Source organism: Arvicola amphibius, chromosome 10, assembly GCF_903992535.2.
Source record: "Arvicola amphibius chromosome 10, mArvAmp1.2, whole genome shotgun sequence".
In the NCBI taxonomy this organism is placed as follows: Eukaryota; Metazoa; Chordata; class Mammalia; order Rodentia; family Cricetidae; genus Arvicola; species Arvicola amphibius.
The window spans coordinates 110724620-110744375 of record NC_052056.1 but is presented as its reverse complement, the minus strand read 5'-3'; the positions used below and the strand labels follow the sequence as shown (position 1 = coordinate 110744375).

The following is a 19756-nucleotide window of genomic DNA, read 5'->3' as shown; positions in this document are numbered from 1 at the left end:
TTCTCTGAAAAGAAAGTGGAATGGAGGGAGTGGAAGGAGTCTTAAGCTCATGCTTGTGTGGATTTGGTGGCAGGCACTATGTATGCTCTACACCAACTGTCTCCTTCAGTCCGTAGAGTAACTCTTACACAGTTCATCATGGGAAAGATGGGGAATGGATCAAGTTATAAAACTAAGAGTGTTTACTCTGTAGGCTACTTGGGGAATATTCCAACTTCATGCCCAGGAAAATGGTCACCAGAGTCCAGATGTTCTGGTCCAGCTAAGACAAAGAGAGGAAAACTTAATGCTGTGTGGGTAATTGTAAAGTCAAATTGACAAATGAGATGTAATTAGGTCTTTCTGTAGTGAGTAAGGTAGTAGCAGGGTATTTGTTAAACTGTTAGTTTTCTCCTTGAGTAATAATATTACTGTGAGAGCACACTGAACGCTTTCAGTGCTAATACAATTGAAGTTTGTTAACCAGCCTAAAATATCCCAATTTTAATAATGGTTTATAATAGTAACTACATATTACTAAGTTTCAACAAAAATTTTAACCCCAAGATTGTATAGTTGTAGGCAAGCATGGTGGTATACTCAAGATGTTGATGAATTGAAAATTGAAAACCAACATGGACCACATATCAAAAATCTCTGTCTTAAAAACAAAACAAAGGAAGACAAACTTCCTGAAATTTTTCATGTACTAACAGCTTAAGAGTAAGGGTGTAATACTTGGTAAGTATTTACAGCCGTGTAATCGTCCTTCTCCTGTTGTATAGTGATGCTGGAAACAACGACCAGGTTGTAATTCAGGAGATGCTGAAGACAGTGGCTCAGTCACAACAGCTTGAAACCAGCTCACAAAGAGACTTCAAAAGTGAGTGGAGGAGGTTAGCCTCCTGTGAGGTCGCTGTGCACCAGTGCTCCTTCTTATTGGAGTTAAAAATGAATGTGTGCTAGGTACAGTGGCATTTGGGAGGCAGAGGCAGGAGGATCTCTGTAGTTCAAGGCCAGTGTGGTCTACATAGTGAGCTCCAGAGCAGCCGGGCTCCATAAAGAGACTGGTCTTGAGAGGAAGGAAGGAAGGAAGGAAGGAAGGAAGGAAGGAAGGAAGGAAGGAAGGAAGGAAGGAAGGAAAGAAGGACGGACAGACAAATGAATGCGAGCCCCAGCCTCTGCTCATAGTGTTTACAGTTCTCTGTCTGCAGTGCCTGTTTGACATTTCAGAAAAAGTACTGGGAACACACATCATTTAAAATAAGAAATGTTGGGGCGGCTGACCAATCCCTTGCCTGAGGGGCGTGGCCGCTCCAGGGGAAAAACATACCATTAAAAGAACCAGGTTTGGGTAGGCTGCCCCTTCTTCCACTTGGTTCTCTGCTCTTCGCTGGAACCTTGGCTCTGTAAGTGTACCCCACTTGCTCCCTTTATTAAAACTGATTCATTCGAAAAAGGCTATTTTTGGTTATTTCCAATCTCCGCTCAACCGCCATGCTTCAAAGAAACAACATGATTTCAAAATAACTGGTTTGTGACCAAAACTTCCTGTCGTCAACTGTGAACAAAGAAAATGAAAAGCTGCTGTAACCCCATCTCCTGGACAGACATGACTGATGGCGACTTTTGCCTGCCAGTGTTTCTTACATGCATAGAATGCTTACATAAAAGACTTTGTGATGACAAAAATGTCAGCATTTGATGTGTTTCATGTATGTTGTCAAATTCTTCATCTGCGGGACAATGGAAATTTGTATTTCTCCAAAGCAGTTATCTAATCTGCATGTTGTTATTTTTTATCTTTGTCATTTTGGAGGAAAAAAGTCATTTTTTCATTTGTATATATATTTATCATTTGAATCATTCATAGTTACTTTTAGTCTATTTCTTTTGAATGTATGTGTGTGATATGTGGCACCATGGTGTGATGTACACTGCACACATGTGCAAGTGCACATGAAGGCCAGAGTCTTCCTGGCTCACTGTTCAGTTTAGCCTTGAGGTTGGGTCTCTCACTGAACCTGGATACATTGATTTTGGCTCTACTGACAAGCCTGTGAATTCCAGGGATGCAGCTGCCTCGGTTTCTCCAGCTCTGAGTTTAATGGCCATCTTTTTACATGGTTTCTAGAGCTGAACTCAGGTCTTCATGCTTCCAAAGTTAGAGTAGCATGTTTGTCCATTACATGTATGGTTATGTGAAAAGTAATTATTTTCTTAGAACTATGAATTCAATATGATTATTTTCTGTTGACCATCTTTTACAAAACACGAAAAATAAAATAATAGGTTTTTTTGTAGTCGTTGAAAGTAGGAGGCCAGAGAGGGTTTTTCTAGGTTGGGGCTTAGGTGTTTCTGTGTTTTATCTTCAGAAAGTCGTGACCCATATTTCCTACCACTCTACATCCTTGTCCTTTTCTCTCCTACTCTGCTCACTCTGCTCCCACTGCTGGGCTCTGCGTGGAGCGCCCTCTTAGCAGGAAGCGCCTTTGTTTCAGAGCCACCCACTTGCTCAGTTCTCACTGTGTCAAGACCCCACTGTGTCAGGGTCCCATGTTCTCAGCCACAGATTGGGCACTGTGGGGCCTGCTCCTGCTTATGGCTTCTGCATTCATACTGGCTGTGATGCCCAGTGTGTCCTGTGGGCAGTCTGTGGTTTCACATTCTCACAGCTGGGACAAGTGTTGTGGATTCCTCTTTTCACTCCCACTCAAGCGTGATGCCGTGTGTCTTTGTCATTGTTCCCTTTATGCAAATGGGAACGTAGTTTGACTTACACATTGAGGTCATTTTGTCTGTGTACACATTTAAATAGAATCCTGCTGCTATTGCTGTCCTTTGGAAACAGCTTGTTAAAATAATAATAATAAAAAAAAACCACGCAAAGCTTGGATTCACCCCCCCTCGCCCGCCTGCCTACTCACTCTCACTCACAGTTCCTGAACCACTTAGGGCTGACTGGTCCTCGATTGCAGCCAGATGCAATTTTCCTGTACGTCTTTCCAGATTCTCCTGTTGACTGTACCCATTGGCTATGACTCTTGCATCAGAGATTTCCAAAGTATTAACAAGTTCCTTAGAATTTATAGTGTAGATCAGCACATCCTTGTCTTGCAACTTTGTTATGATAAAAGCTGGGATGAAGTGAGAAATTCTAATTTAACTTCATTTTGACCAGGGTTTCTTAGTCTTGTTTGATTATAACATTTTAAAAAAATATGATTTTGCCCTTTGCAAAGGTGAAAGTAGGATATCAGGCATCTACTTAGGATGTCACACCTATTAATGTGGACACAGTAAAGGCAGATGGTAACTTAACGCTTGAGTGGCCTCCAGTTGAAGCTGGTTTGTTTCTTTTTGACCCAGTGGTATTATTGAGAGAGGTGGACAAACTCACAAAGGATGGTCAGCATGCCTTGCGCAGAACCATGGAGAAGTACATGTCCACCTGCAGGCTGATCTTGTGTTGCAATTCCACATCTAAGGTGATCCCCCTGATCTGCCATAGGTGTCTGGCAGTTCATGTGCCTCCTCCCAGCATTGATGACGTAAGTCACGTTAAACTTTCCAGAAATATCTTAGCTCAAATTTTGTTTTCTAAAACAAGGTGAAGCATATCAGCCATTTAAGGGCAGCTACAGACAGACCCAAAGGTCAACCATTAGTAGGCGTACAGAGTGATGTGTTTATTGGTAAATACAAATATAAAACATGTTCTCTTGCATCTATCTTTTAACAAATAAGTGTCATGAATTCAGTACATAAGGACTTATGAAGTATTTAATGTCTTCTGCCTTAAGCTGATTTAGTTTGTCATTGGGGAAATGGGAGCATAGGGGACATAGAGAACAGGAGAATCCCTGGTTCCTTTGTGGGAGTCAGTACACTGTTTTCCCTTTCATCTTAACTGAGAGCAGTAGACAGCTCTCACTCATAATAGACAGTGGAGACTGTGTACAGCAGCAGCACGTGGCGTCCTGTAGGACGCAGCAGCCCTGGGAAAGGGCTCCACAGCGATGCTGACAGGAGTTAGACATTGGCTCATGTGCTTTCCCCCTTGTTGATTTGTCTTCCAGATTTGCAGTGTGTTATCCAGTGTCTGCAAGAAGGAGGGTCTGGCTCTGCCTTCGAAGCTGGCTCACAGGCTGGCAGAGAAGTCCTGCAGGAACCTCAGGAAAGCCTTACTGATGGGTGAAGCTTGCAGAGTGCAGCAGTGAGTGGGGCCGTTACCCAGGGAGCATCTGGAGCATGGCGGTGTGTTGTTAATTTATTTTCTCTTTGTGTCATAGATACCCTTTTACTGAAGACCAAGAAATCCCCGAGACAGACTGGGAGGTGTATCTTAGGGAGACTGCAAATGCTATCGTCAGTCAGCAGACTCCACAGAGGTAACAGCAGCGTGAGGGAGGCACATGATATTTTGCAATAATTCCCGAGCCTTAGTGTGGGAGGTCCTTCTGTCTATATGTTGCTTTTATTGGTTAATGAATAAAGAAACTGGCTTGGCCTGATAGGACAGAGGAGAACTAGGTGGGGAAAAACTAAATGGAATGCTGGGAGAAAGAAGGGCAGATTGGAGAGAAGCCATGTAGCCTCTGGAGCCAGATGGAACTTTTCCCGGTAAGTCACAGCCTTGAGGCGATACACAGATTAATAGAAATGGGTTAAATTAATATGTAAGAGTTAGCCAATAAGAAGCTAGAGCTAATGGGCCAAGCAGTGATTTGATTAATGCATCTTCTGTGTGATTATTTCGGGGCTAAGCGGCAGGGAACTAACTAGCGACCTGGCAACAGAGCCTCATTTGAAAGGGGAAAAATTGCATGTAAGACCTGAAATATAGTGATCCTAAGTAGTTAGTGTGTATAGTTTATGCTTTTCTTCAATCTGTTAACATGTAAAATTGAACTTTATTCATCTCTTGCCCCCCCCCCCCAGAAAGTAGCTTAGTTTTATTGCACAGCATAAAGTGCCTAGTGTGCTCAGGCTGAAAGAACAGTTGTCATTGCTGTAATTGCTTTGTAATGGATGCGGAATATGCTAGAAAGACACTGATCTTCCAGCTTGAGAGCTAACTTAGCCAAATGTTTCTCTCATGGAGATACTGTTTGTTGTCCTGCCAAGGGCACTTGTGCTTTGGTGCAGAGATCAAAGAGATTGTACGATATGGGTCCAGAAACTGCTAGACACTGCTCTTGCCCTAGGACAGGATCTGTGGTGAGAAATATGAAGTACTTATAAAGCATCGTTGTGCCACACTCCAAAGTTGTTTCCATTCACATCTGTGGGTTTGTTACACAGTAGTGGACAGGAGTTTGAACCTGTGCCTTTAAGAGAGAACTTCTAAATCCCTCTCTTGTTTACCTGCGGTGGAGCATCTGCAGTAGCTTATTCAGAACCCTGGGCAGTTGTCTTTTCTTGGTAATGTATTGTAGAAAGACAAAGACAGTTGTTTTCTGAGTTTAGGGAATATTGTTATTTATTCTTGTTCTGACATGCAGTATGTGCATTTCCGTCCCACTCTCCTGAAAATGCCATGAGAGAATCCTGAGTTAGGGACTCGGGTTTGCACTCGTACTGGCTCATCCTGGTTGTGGTTATCCGGGAGCTCTGCCTGTCTCTTCTGTGAAGGTCGGCTTTGTGTCCCTGCTGTGTTGTTTATAGACTAAGTTCATGCTGCATGCTGACATTGCCTCATCTCTTGTGTGATCGACGGGAGACAGGCCAGTTTTTTCACATTCTCTCCGTAGATACTTTAAGCATAAAATTCTAAGCTGCATAAACAGAGTACTTGATTCATCAGTAAAGTGAGTGTATTTAGTTTCTGGTGTGAATGAGCTCAAGTTCCACATTTCAAGTTCTTGATTTTTGTTTTTTCTTAATTTTTATTACTCTGTTTCTTTGTGTGTGTGTGTGTGTGTGTGTTTGTGTGTGCTCGCTCATAAGCGCAAACAGCTATGAATGTCTCTGTAGAGATCAGAGGATGGCTTTTGGGAGTCATTTTGGCCCTTCACCATGGGTTCTGGGTGATCAGACTCAGGTTATTAGGTTTGCAAAACCTAATTACCCATCAAACCATCTCTTAGGCCCCGGAAGTCTTGATTTCTCTTCAGTACTATTGTGAGTGATACAATAAGGAGCCCTTATTATAAATACCTACTATTAAAAAGTATGAAAAAAAATTTTCAAAAACTGAACTGGTCCTTGGCCCTGGTGGATTATCCTAGGAAGCTGAGGCAGAAAGAGTGTGACCAATTCAAAGCCAGCATGAGCTACATGAGGCCCAGGCCAGGTGGCTACAGAAGGAGACTATTTGAGAAGACACTGAAGTGGGTGTGCTGGGGCTGTCTCTCATGGGTACAGCACAAGTCAGGCCGCTTCTGTCTACAGCTGGGTGATAAATCTAGTACAAAGCTGCACCTGTACCAGCTGGGTTATTAAAATTGTTCCTATTTTATCACAAAGTGGCAATTTCTTTGTCTTTTGTAGGCTCCTTGAAATCCGCGGGAGGCTCTATGAGCTTCTCACTCACTGTATTCCTCCTGAGATGATAATGAAGGTAAGTGGCCCTGTTTGACATTCCTAGCTATAACCTGACGCCAGTCCTGTGATCACAGCTAAGGTACATCATCAGCAGCAGCAGTTTTAGCATTTCAGTAATTCTACAGATGCATTCTTCCTGTGTGCCAGGCACCCTTAGGGCACCACAGAAGACGGGAGGGAAGACCTCAGTTGTGATGCTGTGTTCATGGGAGTGACACGGGAGACAAGTGAAGAATATTTCATAATGATTTGAGGCTTTAAAGGAAGGAAGGTGAAATAGTAATAATAACAGAGCCGAGTTATGCACAGCCATGGTCGGCTGCTCAGGGAAAGGTTTTTTCCAGATGACACTCAGCACTAAGGATGGAACTATATAAGTGGGTGGGAAACAGGTGTCCAGGAAAGACGTGGTGAATGTGGATAAACGAGGCTGAGGATGTAGGTACAGTCTAGGCTTTATAGGATCACTCTGCTGGCCGCTTAGCTAAATTTACTGATTTCAGGTATTAGGGAATTTGCAGTTTGATTCTATTGAAATTGCACAGTAATGTGAACAAACTCACATGATACGAAATTCACAAAAGAACAATGTCATCTTCTATAGACAGTGTTAATGCTTTGAATAGACTTCTGTTCTTTTCACCTAGTAACAAGTGCCGTGTATATCCGTGTGTGTGTGTGTGTGTGTGTGTGTGTGTGTGTGTAGTCTGTTCACTCTACTGAGTCTTCATTCTACAGTATAGGCTAGATGACCATGTCAGTTTTTTAAAGATGGCTTTCACTGGTGCAACTTTGGATTGCCTGTATTATTAATGTAATGAATATGACAATAAATGCCTTGGTACTTAGGTCCTTGCACTCTTGTGCAACTGCACGCAGCTGCTCTCAACTTATGAGGGCTTTTATTTTTCTGATAAACCCGTAATAAGTTGAACATGTCATGTAAATGACATAGCCAGATCTGGTGGCCACTTGGATGAGGAGAAGGATCTCTTGAGCACATCAGCCTGGGCAACAGTGAGACCTCGTCTCAAAGAACAGAAGAGCATTTAGTTCATCTTTCTTACCCATCAGACAGCACAGGTCAGTGATAATGTGCTGTATATTATTGACTGTTGCCATGAGGATCATGTGACTGACTGGGATGATTCCCTACATGGTGCCACGATCTTAAGAGAATACTGCATATGTCTAGCCCCCAAAAAGATCAAAATCTAAGATACAATTTATTTTTAACTGTTTCTTTTATTTTTTGAGATTATAATTACCCCTTTTCTTTTTCCTTATTCCAATCCCTCCCCATACACTTCTTCTCTTTTCTTCTTGCTCTCTTTAAAATTCATGGCTTCATTTTCATTATTTACACACACACACACACACATATACACAGACACATATTTCTGTGTGTGCGTGTGTGTATTCCTAAATACATATGTACAACTTGCTCAGTCTCTAGAATGTCAGTTCTTACAAAATACACTTTCTTCTGCATCTGTCTTCTGCATCATCAATAAAGGAAACAAAGCAAAACAAAAATTGATCCTTTTATTCAGACTGTGGCAAGCGACTTTCTGTGTTTGGAATTTGGAAGACATTGGATAAGCACCAGGTTTTATTGTATACATGGTGTTTTTGGCTTTGGTGAAAACTGCTGATTCATACAAAAAAGTAACAGGTGTATACATATATACTTACATATATAAGTATATATGTCTGCATACAGACATAAAAACTGTATTAAAGCTTTACCTTTATGAGGGAGAGGCTTAAGCATGTTTGGCTTCTTAAGTCTCCCTTCCTTCTGTAGGGCCTGCTCTCAGAGCTCCTACGTAACTGCGATGGGCAGCTGAAAGGGGAGGTGGCACAGATGGCAGCCTGTTATGAACATTGACTGCAGCTGGGCAGCAAAGCCATTTATCACTTGGAGGCGTTTGCTGCCAAGTTTATGGCCCTTTATAAGAAGTTCATGGAGGACGGACTGGAAGGCATGGTTTTCTGATGCAGCCAGCGGCTCCTCTAAGTGCCTCAGAAGTTGTGTTCATGCAGATTTGTTCTGGGGCTGTGGGTACAATAAACTACTTTATTTACTAAATAAATTTAGTTTGTTTATTTTTATTGTGGGTTTTTGTTGTTTTTAAATGAACTATTAATCATTTTTATTCATTATTTTTATATGTAAGGATGTTTTGCATGCTTGAGTGTGTATGCTTGTGTACCATGTTCATAGTTGCTGCCAGAAGAGGGTGCTGGAGCCCCTGGGACTGGAGTTACAGATGTCTGTGGGCTGCTGTATGGGTGCTGGGTATTGAACGTCCTCTGCAAGAACAAGTGACTCCTGGCCACTAAGCTTTTTCTCCAGCCTCTGAACTATAAAAGACTTGCAAAGCCTCTATGATCTTGCCCTTAGTGTTGTGGCATGCTGTGAGATAGCTGATCCTGTTTTTTTTTTTTTAATTTTGTTTTTTGAAGGGTATAAATATAGAGGTTGGACATTGAAATTTCCAGATTCCTGTGCTGCTTTACAGGGAAATACCCAGAGGTTGCTGTACAGAGTTCACATAAGCCCTGGGCTTTTTTTGGTTGGGAGCTTTTTGATGACAGCTTCTGTTTCATTGCAGTTTATAGGTCTATTTAAATTGCTCACCTGGTCTTGATTTAATTTTGGTATATGGTATCTGTGTAGAAAATTGTCTGTTTCTTTTACATTTTCCAATTTTGTAGAGTACAGGTTTTTCTAGTATAGCCTCATGATTCTCTTGAGATTTCTGTTCATGCTTATGACACAGTTTAATGCCAGTGGCTATTATTTGTTCTTGTTTGTTTCTTTGTTTTGGTGTTTAGCTTTTTTCTTCTAGGAGTGGTCTAGAATTTCTGTATGATATTTAGCTAGTAATGGTATTTTCCTAATCTTTCCACTGTCTCTCGTTTAAAATGGTAGTAGTCTCCTATCTATGGAAGGCATTTAGTTTTCCAATGTCTCATTAGTCACTACATGGTCTTAAATACTTTGCTCCAGGGATTCTCTTCAAAAACTCTTCCCTTTGCCTACTATGAAGTATTTGTTTAATCTATCTTTATAAGAGAATGCTGTAACAACCAACCTAACTTCCCTTGGATTTTCCACATAATAAGTTAATGCACAGGTGAAACCTTAAATTATTTTCTTCCACAATAAATGCTAAAAACAGTATAGAGATTAAGTCTTGATAAACAATGGTGTTTGTAGCACTGTCTGTTATTGGTATCAGATGGGGTCAAATAGAGTCAGTGACTAATCCTTTTGAAATCATTTTAAAGATTTCTGCACAGTATCCCTCAACCCTTCCTCTTGTGATGCTCCTTTTGCTGTTCAATGAGAGAAAGAGAATAAAGCCCTTGACATGGACAGATATATAATAAGCTACAATAACAAATTGTTTGTTTGTTTTTTTCGGTTTTTTTGAGACAGGGTTTCCCTGTAGTTTCTAGAGCCTGTCCTGGAACTAGCTCTTGTAGACCAGGCTGGCCTCAAACTCAGAGATCCGCCTGCCTCTGCCTCCCGAGTGCTGGGATTAAAGGCGTGCGCCACCACCGCCCGGCTCAGTAACAAATTGTTAAGACAGCCTACAGGAAGGCACAGATTCAGACTCACACATAGGACAGGATAAAAATGGATGACACCTGATGAGTGAATTAGTTTAAATCTGGAGATGCTCCTGGTCACATGACACAAAGGGGAAGGGATTTACTGATTTCTCTCCATAGTGCACCAATGCTTTATAGGTAACAGTGAGTATATTAATATGTTTAAAGTTAGGTATTTTGTTGTACTGTGTGAGGAATGCTAAAGGAACTGATGAATACTTGTAACAGAGTATTCATATCTTTATAGAAGAGTGGTCGAAAAGAAAGTGTAAGCCAGAAATTGGGGGTGAATTTTACAAAATCTTCTTATGGATATTGCACACACACACACACACACACACACACACACACACACACACACACGGATATATTGTGAAAGTGTGTATACATGCAATTATGAAAATTAAACAAAAGAAACTACTGGTAACAGTTAACCTCTTACATGATACTGCCCTAAATTGATCACTAGCTAACAAGTACAAGAATCCAAAAATAGGTGTAGTTCTCTCAGAATTTCAGTCATGAATAACTGCATGCTGACTTGAAATTGCTTTCAATTGTGTGTCATCCCATTCCACAGCTTCCATCTGAGTAGCAGCTCCATCTTTGTGAACCTGGCCAGTGAAAACAGTGAAGTTCATGATTAGCTTTATAGGATTCTGATCTACATTTGAGTTCAGCTTTCCTTACCACATTTTTGCTTTACCTTTGTTGAGCACAACATATATAACTTCACTGCTGAGCAGACCACTTGAACTCAGCAAGGGAGAAACTCATTTTAATCTCTCTGGTTTTCATGAGTATCTGTGGAACCAAGCCAGGAGCAAATAACTCTCTTGATTTCTGTGTTTCTGCAGATGGTGAGTGTGCGTGTAGCAGGTGAATGGTGTCTGTTGATAATTTTAAAGCAAGTTCCTCAAGAAAGAATCCAGGAGCTACAAGGGCACATCGTTTTCCCTGAAACAGAAGAAAGGGCTGATTCTACAGTAAGTATGTCTCTGCTCAGAGACTACGCTCAATTCTTCTGCAAAGGCTCTATGTTTATGTTGCACATCTTTACTTCTCTGTTTCTCATTGTCCAGCCTACAGAGTTTATTTTGACTGACATTTGCTTTCTTGTACTTCTTATGAGAGTTATGATTGAGTCTTTAAATTTATATTGTTTACCCAGTGTGGATGTACCTCCATTTTGTTCTTGCCCTCTCATTTTTCAGGACATATATCCTCAGTGAATTGCTGATGTTTATCACTGTGAATTCCATAGTGACAGGTGAATATTATAACTTTCTGATGACCATTTTTCCATAGACTCTCTCGTATCCTCAGATAAAGACAGAAAATGCAAATGTATGGCATGGCTTACATCTTAGGGCTCATGTTACTGACTTAGAAAAATGCATATTAAATCATCCGGAATGCATTGTTTAGCATAACTCTTTCAGTTATGAGATTGTAGAATTAGAAATGTCATATTCTCATGGAAAACAAAACTAAATATACAGCATTCACTTGAGAATCTAGGATGTGGCAGATACTTGTAGCTTATACTTAGCACAAAACTGGTGCTGTTGTATTCACACTACAGGTTCCATGCTTTCTTTCGTGGGCAATCACTATCCCAGCAATAATGATGTGACTCTGTGTGTGAAAAGCTGTCTTCAGTTTATCTTAATGTATTGATGTTGACTTCATTCACCTCTATTTGGTTCTCTGTGACAATGTCTGTCACTTCAGAGATCATTAGTTTAGCTTTTGTGTTTCTGGTGTTGTATATAGTGTTTCATTCTGCAGCCAGGATGCATTGGATTCACGTTATCAGCAATAATTATTTTGGAGCATTGCCAATTGATGAACATAAATATCAAATTTTATGCCAAAATGGATCCTTTCCCTAATTATTTTGATTTGTTCCCTTGCATTGGAGGCTCCCTTGCATGGCATCTCCTCACATTTCCTCCCATGAACATGATTGTTTTCATGTCTAGATTTCAGAAAAATAGGTATATATTTATAGGTTTGTTATTTTTAATTTTGCTTCTATTGAAAACAGATATTTTTCCTCACATAATTCCATGATTATGGTTTTCTCTCCCTCTACTACTCCCAATTAATCTCCATACCTTTTTCCATCCAGATCATCCCCCTTTCTCTCTCTCAATAGAAAACAAACTAGTTTCTAAGGTAGAATAATGACACAAAATATAATATGATGTAGTAAGATAAAACAGAACTAACACAGAAGAGGAAAAACCAAACAGTCAGTTGAAAAGTAGTCCAAGAAAAGTCACAAGAAACAGATATAAATGCAGAGATTTTAGACTTCAAGGTCATGAATTCCCTAAAACACTAAAGTGAAACTATAATATCATTTAGGGTAAAAAGTGATAAGAAAATATATAAATAAAATAAATTATAAGGGAAAGAAAAGTTGAAAAGTTCTGAGATGACATTATGACACAAGGAACCTCCAAAGATGCTGTTGAGTTTATTGAGGCTCAGTATGCAGCCTATCTTTGAGAGTAGTTTCTTATCCCAAGGACAATTCCTTGAAGCAAACCAAATTTTCATTTGCAAGGGGCTATTAGTCAGAGACTGTTTCTGGGCTAGGTATCTGGGCATGCATCCACCTCTTACTTCAGTTCCAGTACTAAATTTGATGCAGAACTGTGCATGACCTGTATATGCTGCCTCAGTTTCTGCTCGTTAATATGGGCTTCAATCCAGTGGAGGTAGAGGGCTGTGTATGTTTGTGTGGGGAGGGGCATGTGGTTATCTTCCTCCTTTTAGACATGGTCCTGTGATCCCCGAGGGGAGGTATTAGAAGGAGACCTCCCATTGAGCAGTGTTTCAAGGGCTCCCAGTCTCTGTGTATGTTTTGGCTGTGAGCCTCTCTCTGTTTTCTCCCCACGTTTTACATAAGGAATAGCCTCTTTTTGGTTGAGCAAGGCTTTGATCTATTAGTACATCCTGTATAGTAGAATGTCATTTGGAGCAATTTTATTTTTATTTTTTAGAACCGTAATGTTGGGTTTTACGTCAGGTCTTTGGGCTGTCTAGTTTCTGGTTTTTGGTCACCAAAGCAGTGTGAGGTATGGGTTTCATCTCGTGGAGTTAGCCTTAAGTCAAATCAGGTTTTGAATTATTATTCCCACAAGATTTGTGCCACAATTATACTAACAAATCTTAAGGGCAGGATACCAATGTAGATCAAATGGTTTGTATTTGGGCTTGATGCTTATGTTTGTTCTCAGTAGTATGTAGACTACCTTACTGTACCAAAGACTCGGGTAGTGATAAAGACTCTATATAGACACCAGCTCCATTTCTCTGTGATCAGTGAGTTTTTTTTTTTTTAAATGGAACACTGATTTTGTTTTGATCAAAATCCAGATAACACAAGGCATTACCATTCTCAAACACTGCAGTTTTTACTTCATTTTAACTAAATGTGTCTGGTGGAATCTTGCTGTATTCCATAAAACAGAATGACAACATTTTCCCCAGCCAGACAAGCTAACACCTACCTGAAACCAATCTTTCAGCATGGTAAGTAGATTCTAAATTGTAAAGGCAATGTGTATACTAAAGCAACTCATAGTCAATTCTAACAATTATTTAAAAGCTTGTCAGGGTTTTGATAAGAGTAGAGGGGCAAGAATTTCTTACACAGCATGCCAGATCAGCACAGTTTCCAATCTGACATTATAGGCCTTTGAGTAATGTGTCATCAAAATCACACAGTATTTATGGTTGACATGCTCAAGAAATTAAAAGCAGTCAATATTATGCAAGGCATAGATGTGAATGACTGAAAAGGAAGAGCTGAAGATCATTGAGTTGTGATGAATATCCATCTTCCATAGATGTTTTGATTCTTTTTCAAGTAAACCAAACCTGCTGTTAAATTGCAGGCTTCTGAAAACTCTCTCATACCCATATCCCGTAGAATGAGCTAATAATACTCAGGCCATTCCAATAATCTACCTAAATTAATTGATCCCATAAGAAAAAAACCCTGTGTTCCAACTGACTGTATTTTTTTTTATAAGTTAACATGCTTTTATTGGTATATATAGCCAAGGACACTGAACAAGCATAGAGAAAACAAATATGACAAAAGAACAGAATGTTGTTCTGTTGATCTTATTTTTTTTTTATTTTTATTAAAAATTTCCACCTCCTCCCATTTCCCTCTCCCTCCTCCTCACTCCCCCTCCCCCCCTCTCTCCTGTCCAAAGAGCAGTCAGGGTTCCCTGCCCTGTGGGAAGTCCAAGGTCCTCCCCCCTCCATCCAGGTCTAGGAAGGTGAGCATCTAAACAGACTAGGCTCCCACAAAGCCAGTACATGCAGTAGAATCAAAACCCAGTGCCATTGTCCTTGGCTTCTCGGTCAGCCCTCATTGTGAGCCACATTCATAGAGTCTGGTTTGATCACATGCTCCATCAGTCCCAGTCCAGCTGGCCTTGGTGAGCTCCCATTAGATCAGCCCCACCGTCTCAGTGGGTGGGCGCACCCCTCGGAGTCCTGACTTCCTTGCTCATGTTCTTCCTCCTTCTGCTCATTTGGACATTGGGAGCTCAGTCCAGTGCTCCAATGTGGGGCTCTGTCTCTATCTCCATCCATTGCCAGATGAAGGTTCTATGGTGATATGCAAGATATTGATCAGTGTGGCTATAGGATAGGGCCAGTTGAGACGCTCTCTCCTCAGCTGCCCAAGGAACAAGCTGGGGATATCTCCCTGGACACCTGGGAACCCCTCTAGAGTCCAGTCTCTTGCCAACCCTAAAATGGCTCTCTTAATTAAGATATTTACTTCCCTGCTCCCATATGCACCCTTCTTCCATCCCAACCATCCCATTCCCCAAAGCTCTCCCCCTCCCCTTCTTCCTTCTCTCTCCCCCTTTCCCCTTACCCCCACCTCACACCCACCCCCAAGTTCCCAGTTTTTGCCTGGCAATCTTGTCTACTTCCAATATTCAGGAGGATAACACATCCTCTTCAGCAAAGGCTATCATTGGTGGTTTTGATTTTAGCCATTCTGACAGGTGTAAGATGATATCTCAAAGTTGTTTGGACTGACTGTATCTTTTTACATGTTTCTCTAGTCATTTATTTATTTAGGGAATATGTATGCATGCATTAATGTGTGATTGTGTGCCTGTGTGGATTTTTGTCATGGTGCATGTGTGGAGGTCAAAGGTTAACATGAGAATGTCAGTTCTCACCAGCATGTGGGGCCTGGGGTATGAATTTAGGTCCACAGGCTTGGTGGCAAGGGCCCTTACCCACTGAACCACACCAAAGGCATATTTCCTTAAAATCATTTCCCATCGCTGTATCTCAAATGACTGTTCTTAAGTATAATCCATACAGTCAAATGTACACACACCCATACATTCCTTATGTCTGAAATAAAAGCTTTAAACAGTATAAGAGAAATACTTAACAAATACAAATTGTTTTATTTTTAAATGGTAACATGTGGCGAACCCCTATTGAGTCTTTAATTATGCAGTTTACTTTTTTGGGCTAAGTATAGTGACATATGACTGTATTCTCAGACCTTGGGAGGTAGAGAAAGGAGGATCGGGAATTCAAGGCCAGACTAAACTACATGTGAAGTTTGAAAACAGACTGAACTATGTGTCTTAAGAAAGTATGATAATATTTGCATGATATGTTTTTCTGCTTAAAATTAATTTTTAAAATTTATCTTAAAAAAAATCTTTTCTCATTTAATATGCCAAATCCATTTTCCACTCCCTCCTCTCCTGCTGCTCCCTCCACCTTCCTCCCTCCTATCTCCCTATCTCACCCCTCATCCACTCCTCACAGAGGGTAAGGCATTTTCCCATGGGGATTCAACAAAAACTAGCACATTGCTTTGAGGCAGGACCAAGGTCTTCCCCACTATATCTAGGCTGAGAAGGGTATCCCTCCAAAGAGAATAGGTTCCAAAAAGCCAGAAAGAACAAGCAGTAGGAATAAATCCTTGTCTTCCTGCCAGTGGCCCCACAGTCTGCCCCAGCCATACAATTGTCACCTACATTCAGAGGGCATAGCTTTGGTCCTATGCTGGTTCCTTTGCTGTCAGACCAGAATTGGAAGGCTTCCATTATCTCAGGTAAGCTGTTTTGTGGGTAACTCCATTATGGCATTGACCACTTAGCTTATATTCTCACTCTTCCCTCTCTTCAACTGGACTTTGGGAAGTCAGCCCAATGCTCTGGGTTGTGGACTATAGGCTCCTAATACTTTGATATATAGCTAATATTCACCTGTGAGTGGGTACATACCATGCTGATTTTTCTGGGTCTGGGTTAACTCACTATTAATTTTCTAGTTCCATCCATTAAAATGGAAATTTCAAGATGACATTGTTTTTTATGGCTGAGTAGTATTTCATTATGTAAATGTACCACATTTTCTTTATCCATATTTCAATTGAGGAGCATGTAGGTTATTTCCAGGTTTTGCCTATTACAAATAATGCTGCTATGAACATAGTTTAACAAATGTCCTTGTAGTATGGTTGAGCATTATTTGGGTATATGCCCAAGAGTGGTGTTGCTGAGTCTTGTTGTAGGTTGATTCCCAGTTTTCTGAGAAACCACCATACTAATTTCCAGAGTGGTTGTACAAGTTTACATTCCCAGCTGAAATGGACAAGTATTTCCCTTACTCTGCATCCTCTCCAGCATAAGCAATTATTGGTGTTTTCGATCTTAGCCATTCTGACCGGTGTAAGATGGTTTTGATTTGTGTTTCCCTGATGGCTAAGGATATTGAAATTTTCCTTAAGTGTCTTTCAGCCGTTTGAGATTGTTCTGTTGAGAATTCTCTGTTCAGTTTAGTACCCCATTTTTTAATTGGGTTATTTAGAATTTTACTGTCTAATTTCTTGAGTTCTTTATATATTTTGGAGATCAGTACTATGTCCGATGTTAGGATGATGAAGATCTTCCACCATTCAGTAGGGTGGCCTTTTGTCTTATTGACTCTCTCCTTTGCTTTACAGAAGTTTCTCAGCTTCAGGAGGTCCCATTTATTTATTTATTATCTCAGTATCTGTGCTAGTGATGTTATATTTATATTTAGGAAGTGATCTGGTGTACCCATGTATTGAAGGTTAATTCCCACTTTCTATTCTGTCAGGTTCAGTGTGGTTGGATTTATATTGAGGTCTTTAATCCGTTTGGACTTGAATTTTGTGCATGGTGGTAGGTATGAATCTATTTGCATTCTTCTACATGCTGACATCTAATTATGCCAGGACCATTTGTTGAAGATGCTTTCTTTTTTTCCATTGAATAATTTTAAGTTCTTTGTTAAAATCAGGTGATCATAGGTGTGTGGATTGATATCTGAATCTTTGATTTGACTCCATTGGGCAACCTGTCTGTTTTTATGCCAATACCAAGCTGTTTTCAGTACTGTAACTCTAAAATAGAGCTTGATGTCAGGGATGGTGATGCCTCCAGAGGTTCCTTCATTGTACATGATTGTTTTGGCTAGCCTGAATTTTTAGTTTTTCCATATGAGCTTGAGTATTGTTCTTTTGAGGTCTGTGAAGAATTGTGTTGGGATTTTGATGGGGATTGCAGTGAATCTGTAGATGACTTTTGGAAGGATTGCCATTTTATTATATTCATCCTTCCTATCCAAGAGCATGGGAAAGTTCTTCATTCTCTGGTATCTTCAGTTTCTTTCTTCAAAGACTTAATATTCTTTTTGAAGAGGTCTTTCACTTCTTTGGTTAGTGGTACTCCAAGATAATTTATGTCATTTGTAACTATTGTGAATGGTGACATTTCCCTGATTTCTTTCTCAGGTCCTTTATTATTTGTACATAGGAGGGCTACTGATTTCTTTGAGTTGATTTGTATCCTGCCACATTACCAAAAGTGTTTATCAGCTGTAAGAGTTCCCTGGTAGAATTCTTGTGGTGTGGGACAATGGTCTGTATTCGGTCAATTATATTTTAAGTAAATGCTGATTGGCCAGTAGCCAGGCAAGAAGTATAGGCAGGACATCCAGACAGGAAGTAGAGGTGGATCAATGAGAACAGGAGAATTCTGAAAAGAAGGACGTCCTTTTTAGCAGTCCTGGCCCAGCCACAGAAGAAGCAAGATGCGACTGTCCCACTGAATAAGTTACTTAGCTAAGTGGCTATCACAAATAAGACTAATGGGCTAATATAAGTTATAAGAGTTAATAAGAAGCCTGAGCTAATGGGTCAATCAGTTTATAACTAATGTAGACCTCTGTGTGATTTATTTGGGACTTAATGATTGGGGTAACCGGCAGGACAGAAAACTCAGTCAACAAATGGCACCCACGTGGACAACTGCATCCACATAAAGCCTGAGAGAACTTGGGAAGTAATTCTAGACATAAAATAATAGAATTAAGCACGGCTTATTAATAGCAGCACTCTCTCGGGTGGGCTCTGCTTACTAGAGGCAAGCACTCTCATTTAAGAGAGGCTTCCTGAGTCAGCTTTAGCTGCAAAACCTTGCAGCACTTTTAAGAGGTCCTGCCACAAAACACTTAAATGGTGTTAATGAAAAGCTGACCACATGCTTTTTGGTTTTCAGCCATAGCAGGAAAAAAGCCGTGCGGTTTTTAAATGCTGGCTTTCTGGGCCATCCTGCCAGTGCACATTCTGACTCTTTCAGGCAGGAGGTCTGGCTTCAGAGCAGTTGAGTGTGGTTTGTGAGCAGACTGCTGCAGCTTGCTTGCTGGCAGGGACCTTGAAACGCCATAGAGTTGTGGCAATAAAAATGGCTAGAGCCAGTACCTATGCCATGAGGCTGGAACCTCAGAAAGCTAAGGAATGGGCTGGATCCACGGCTTTAATCCTCTCCATATTGCTTAGCAAATTAAAGACTCATGTGGTCAAAAAAAGAGAGATACACAGTAAAGAGTGATTCAAAGACCAAAAAACAAAAAACAAAAAAAAAACAAAAAAAAAACACCTTAAATGCTTTACAGTGTGTTAAAAATATATGCAGGCTTGGGAGAGAAAAGAAAAGGGTTAAAGTCCAGAGGAGGGGGGGGAGGGAGGGAGGTTAGGTGTGGTGGCATACACCTTTAATCCCAGCACTTGGGAAGCAGAAGCAAGCAGATCTCTGAATTCAAGGTCAGCCTGGTCTACAGAGTGAGTTCCAAGACAAAGATACATAGAGAAACCCTGTCTCAAAAAGCTAAAAATTAAAAATAAAGGAAATAGAGGTTAAAATGAAGCCATGTAAAGATGAGAAATACACAGAGAGTCTGGATACTGTATGTTATTATGCTCTCTTTGAATTGTTTGAATGCTGAGGAAGGAGCAACAGCTAAAAGATATTTGCTTATAAATGCTGCTGAACTAATCTAAGATAGGTATAAATGCTGCTGAACTAATCCAAGATAGGTATTTTGAATTTACCTTGACTTCAAAATTGAAGTCAAAAGATATGTAACTTTGCAGAAGAGGTTTTGGTTTTGTTTCCACAGAAAATGTGAGGCTATGGATTCATTCTGAGTTAAGAAAAATCAGGTTTGATCAAGGAAGATCACCTGAGAAAACCCCAGTAGGAGTGGATGGCTCAGATGTCTGAGTTCT

At 40.5% G+C, this 19756-nt stretch overlaps 1 protein-coding gene across 3 annotated transcripts in view; it reads left to right on the top strand.

Annotated features, from left to right (window-relative positions):
• Positions 1 to 19756, top strand: part of LOC119825299 (replication factor C subunit 3-like) — a 52655-nt gene that overhangs the window by 8882 nt on the left and 24017 nt on the right. The window contains exons 4-10 of one of the 3 annotated variants that reach the window (XM_038346096.1): positions 765 to 862; positions 3349 to 3530; positions 4059 to 4195; positions 4272 to 4370; positions 6472 to 6541; positions 11007 to 11135; positions 11364 to 11419. In XM_038346096.1, coding sequence (XP_038202024.1) covers positions 765 to 862; positions 3349 to 3530; positions 4059 to 4195; positions 4272 to 4370; positions 6472 to 6541; positions 11007 to 11135; positions 11364 to 11381 — 733 coding nt within the window. In that variant the 3' untranslated portion in view covers positions 11382 to 11419. Of the gene's footprint in view, positions 1 to 764; positions 863 to 3348; positions 3531 to 4058; positions 4196 to 4271; positions 4371 to 6471; positions 6542 to 8332; positions 8417 to 11006; positions 11136 to 11363; positions 11420 to 19756 lie in introns of those variants that run through there. The other 2 variants (XM_038346095.1, XM_038346097.1) reach the window with 2 other exon arrangements.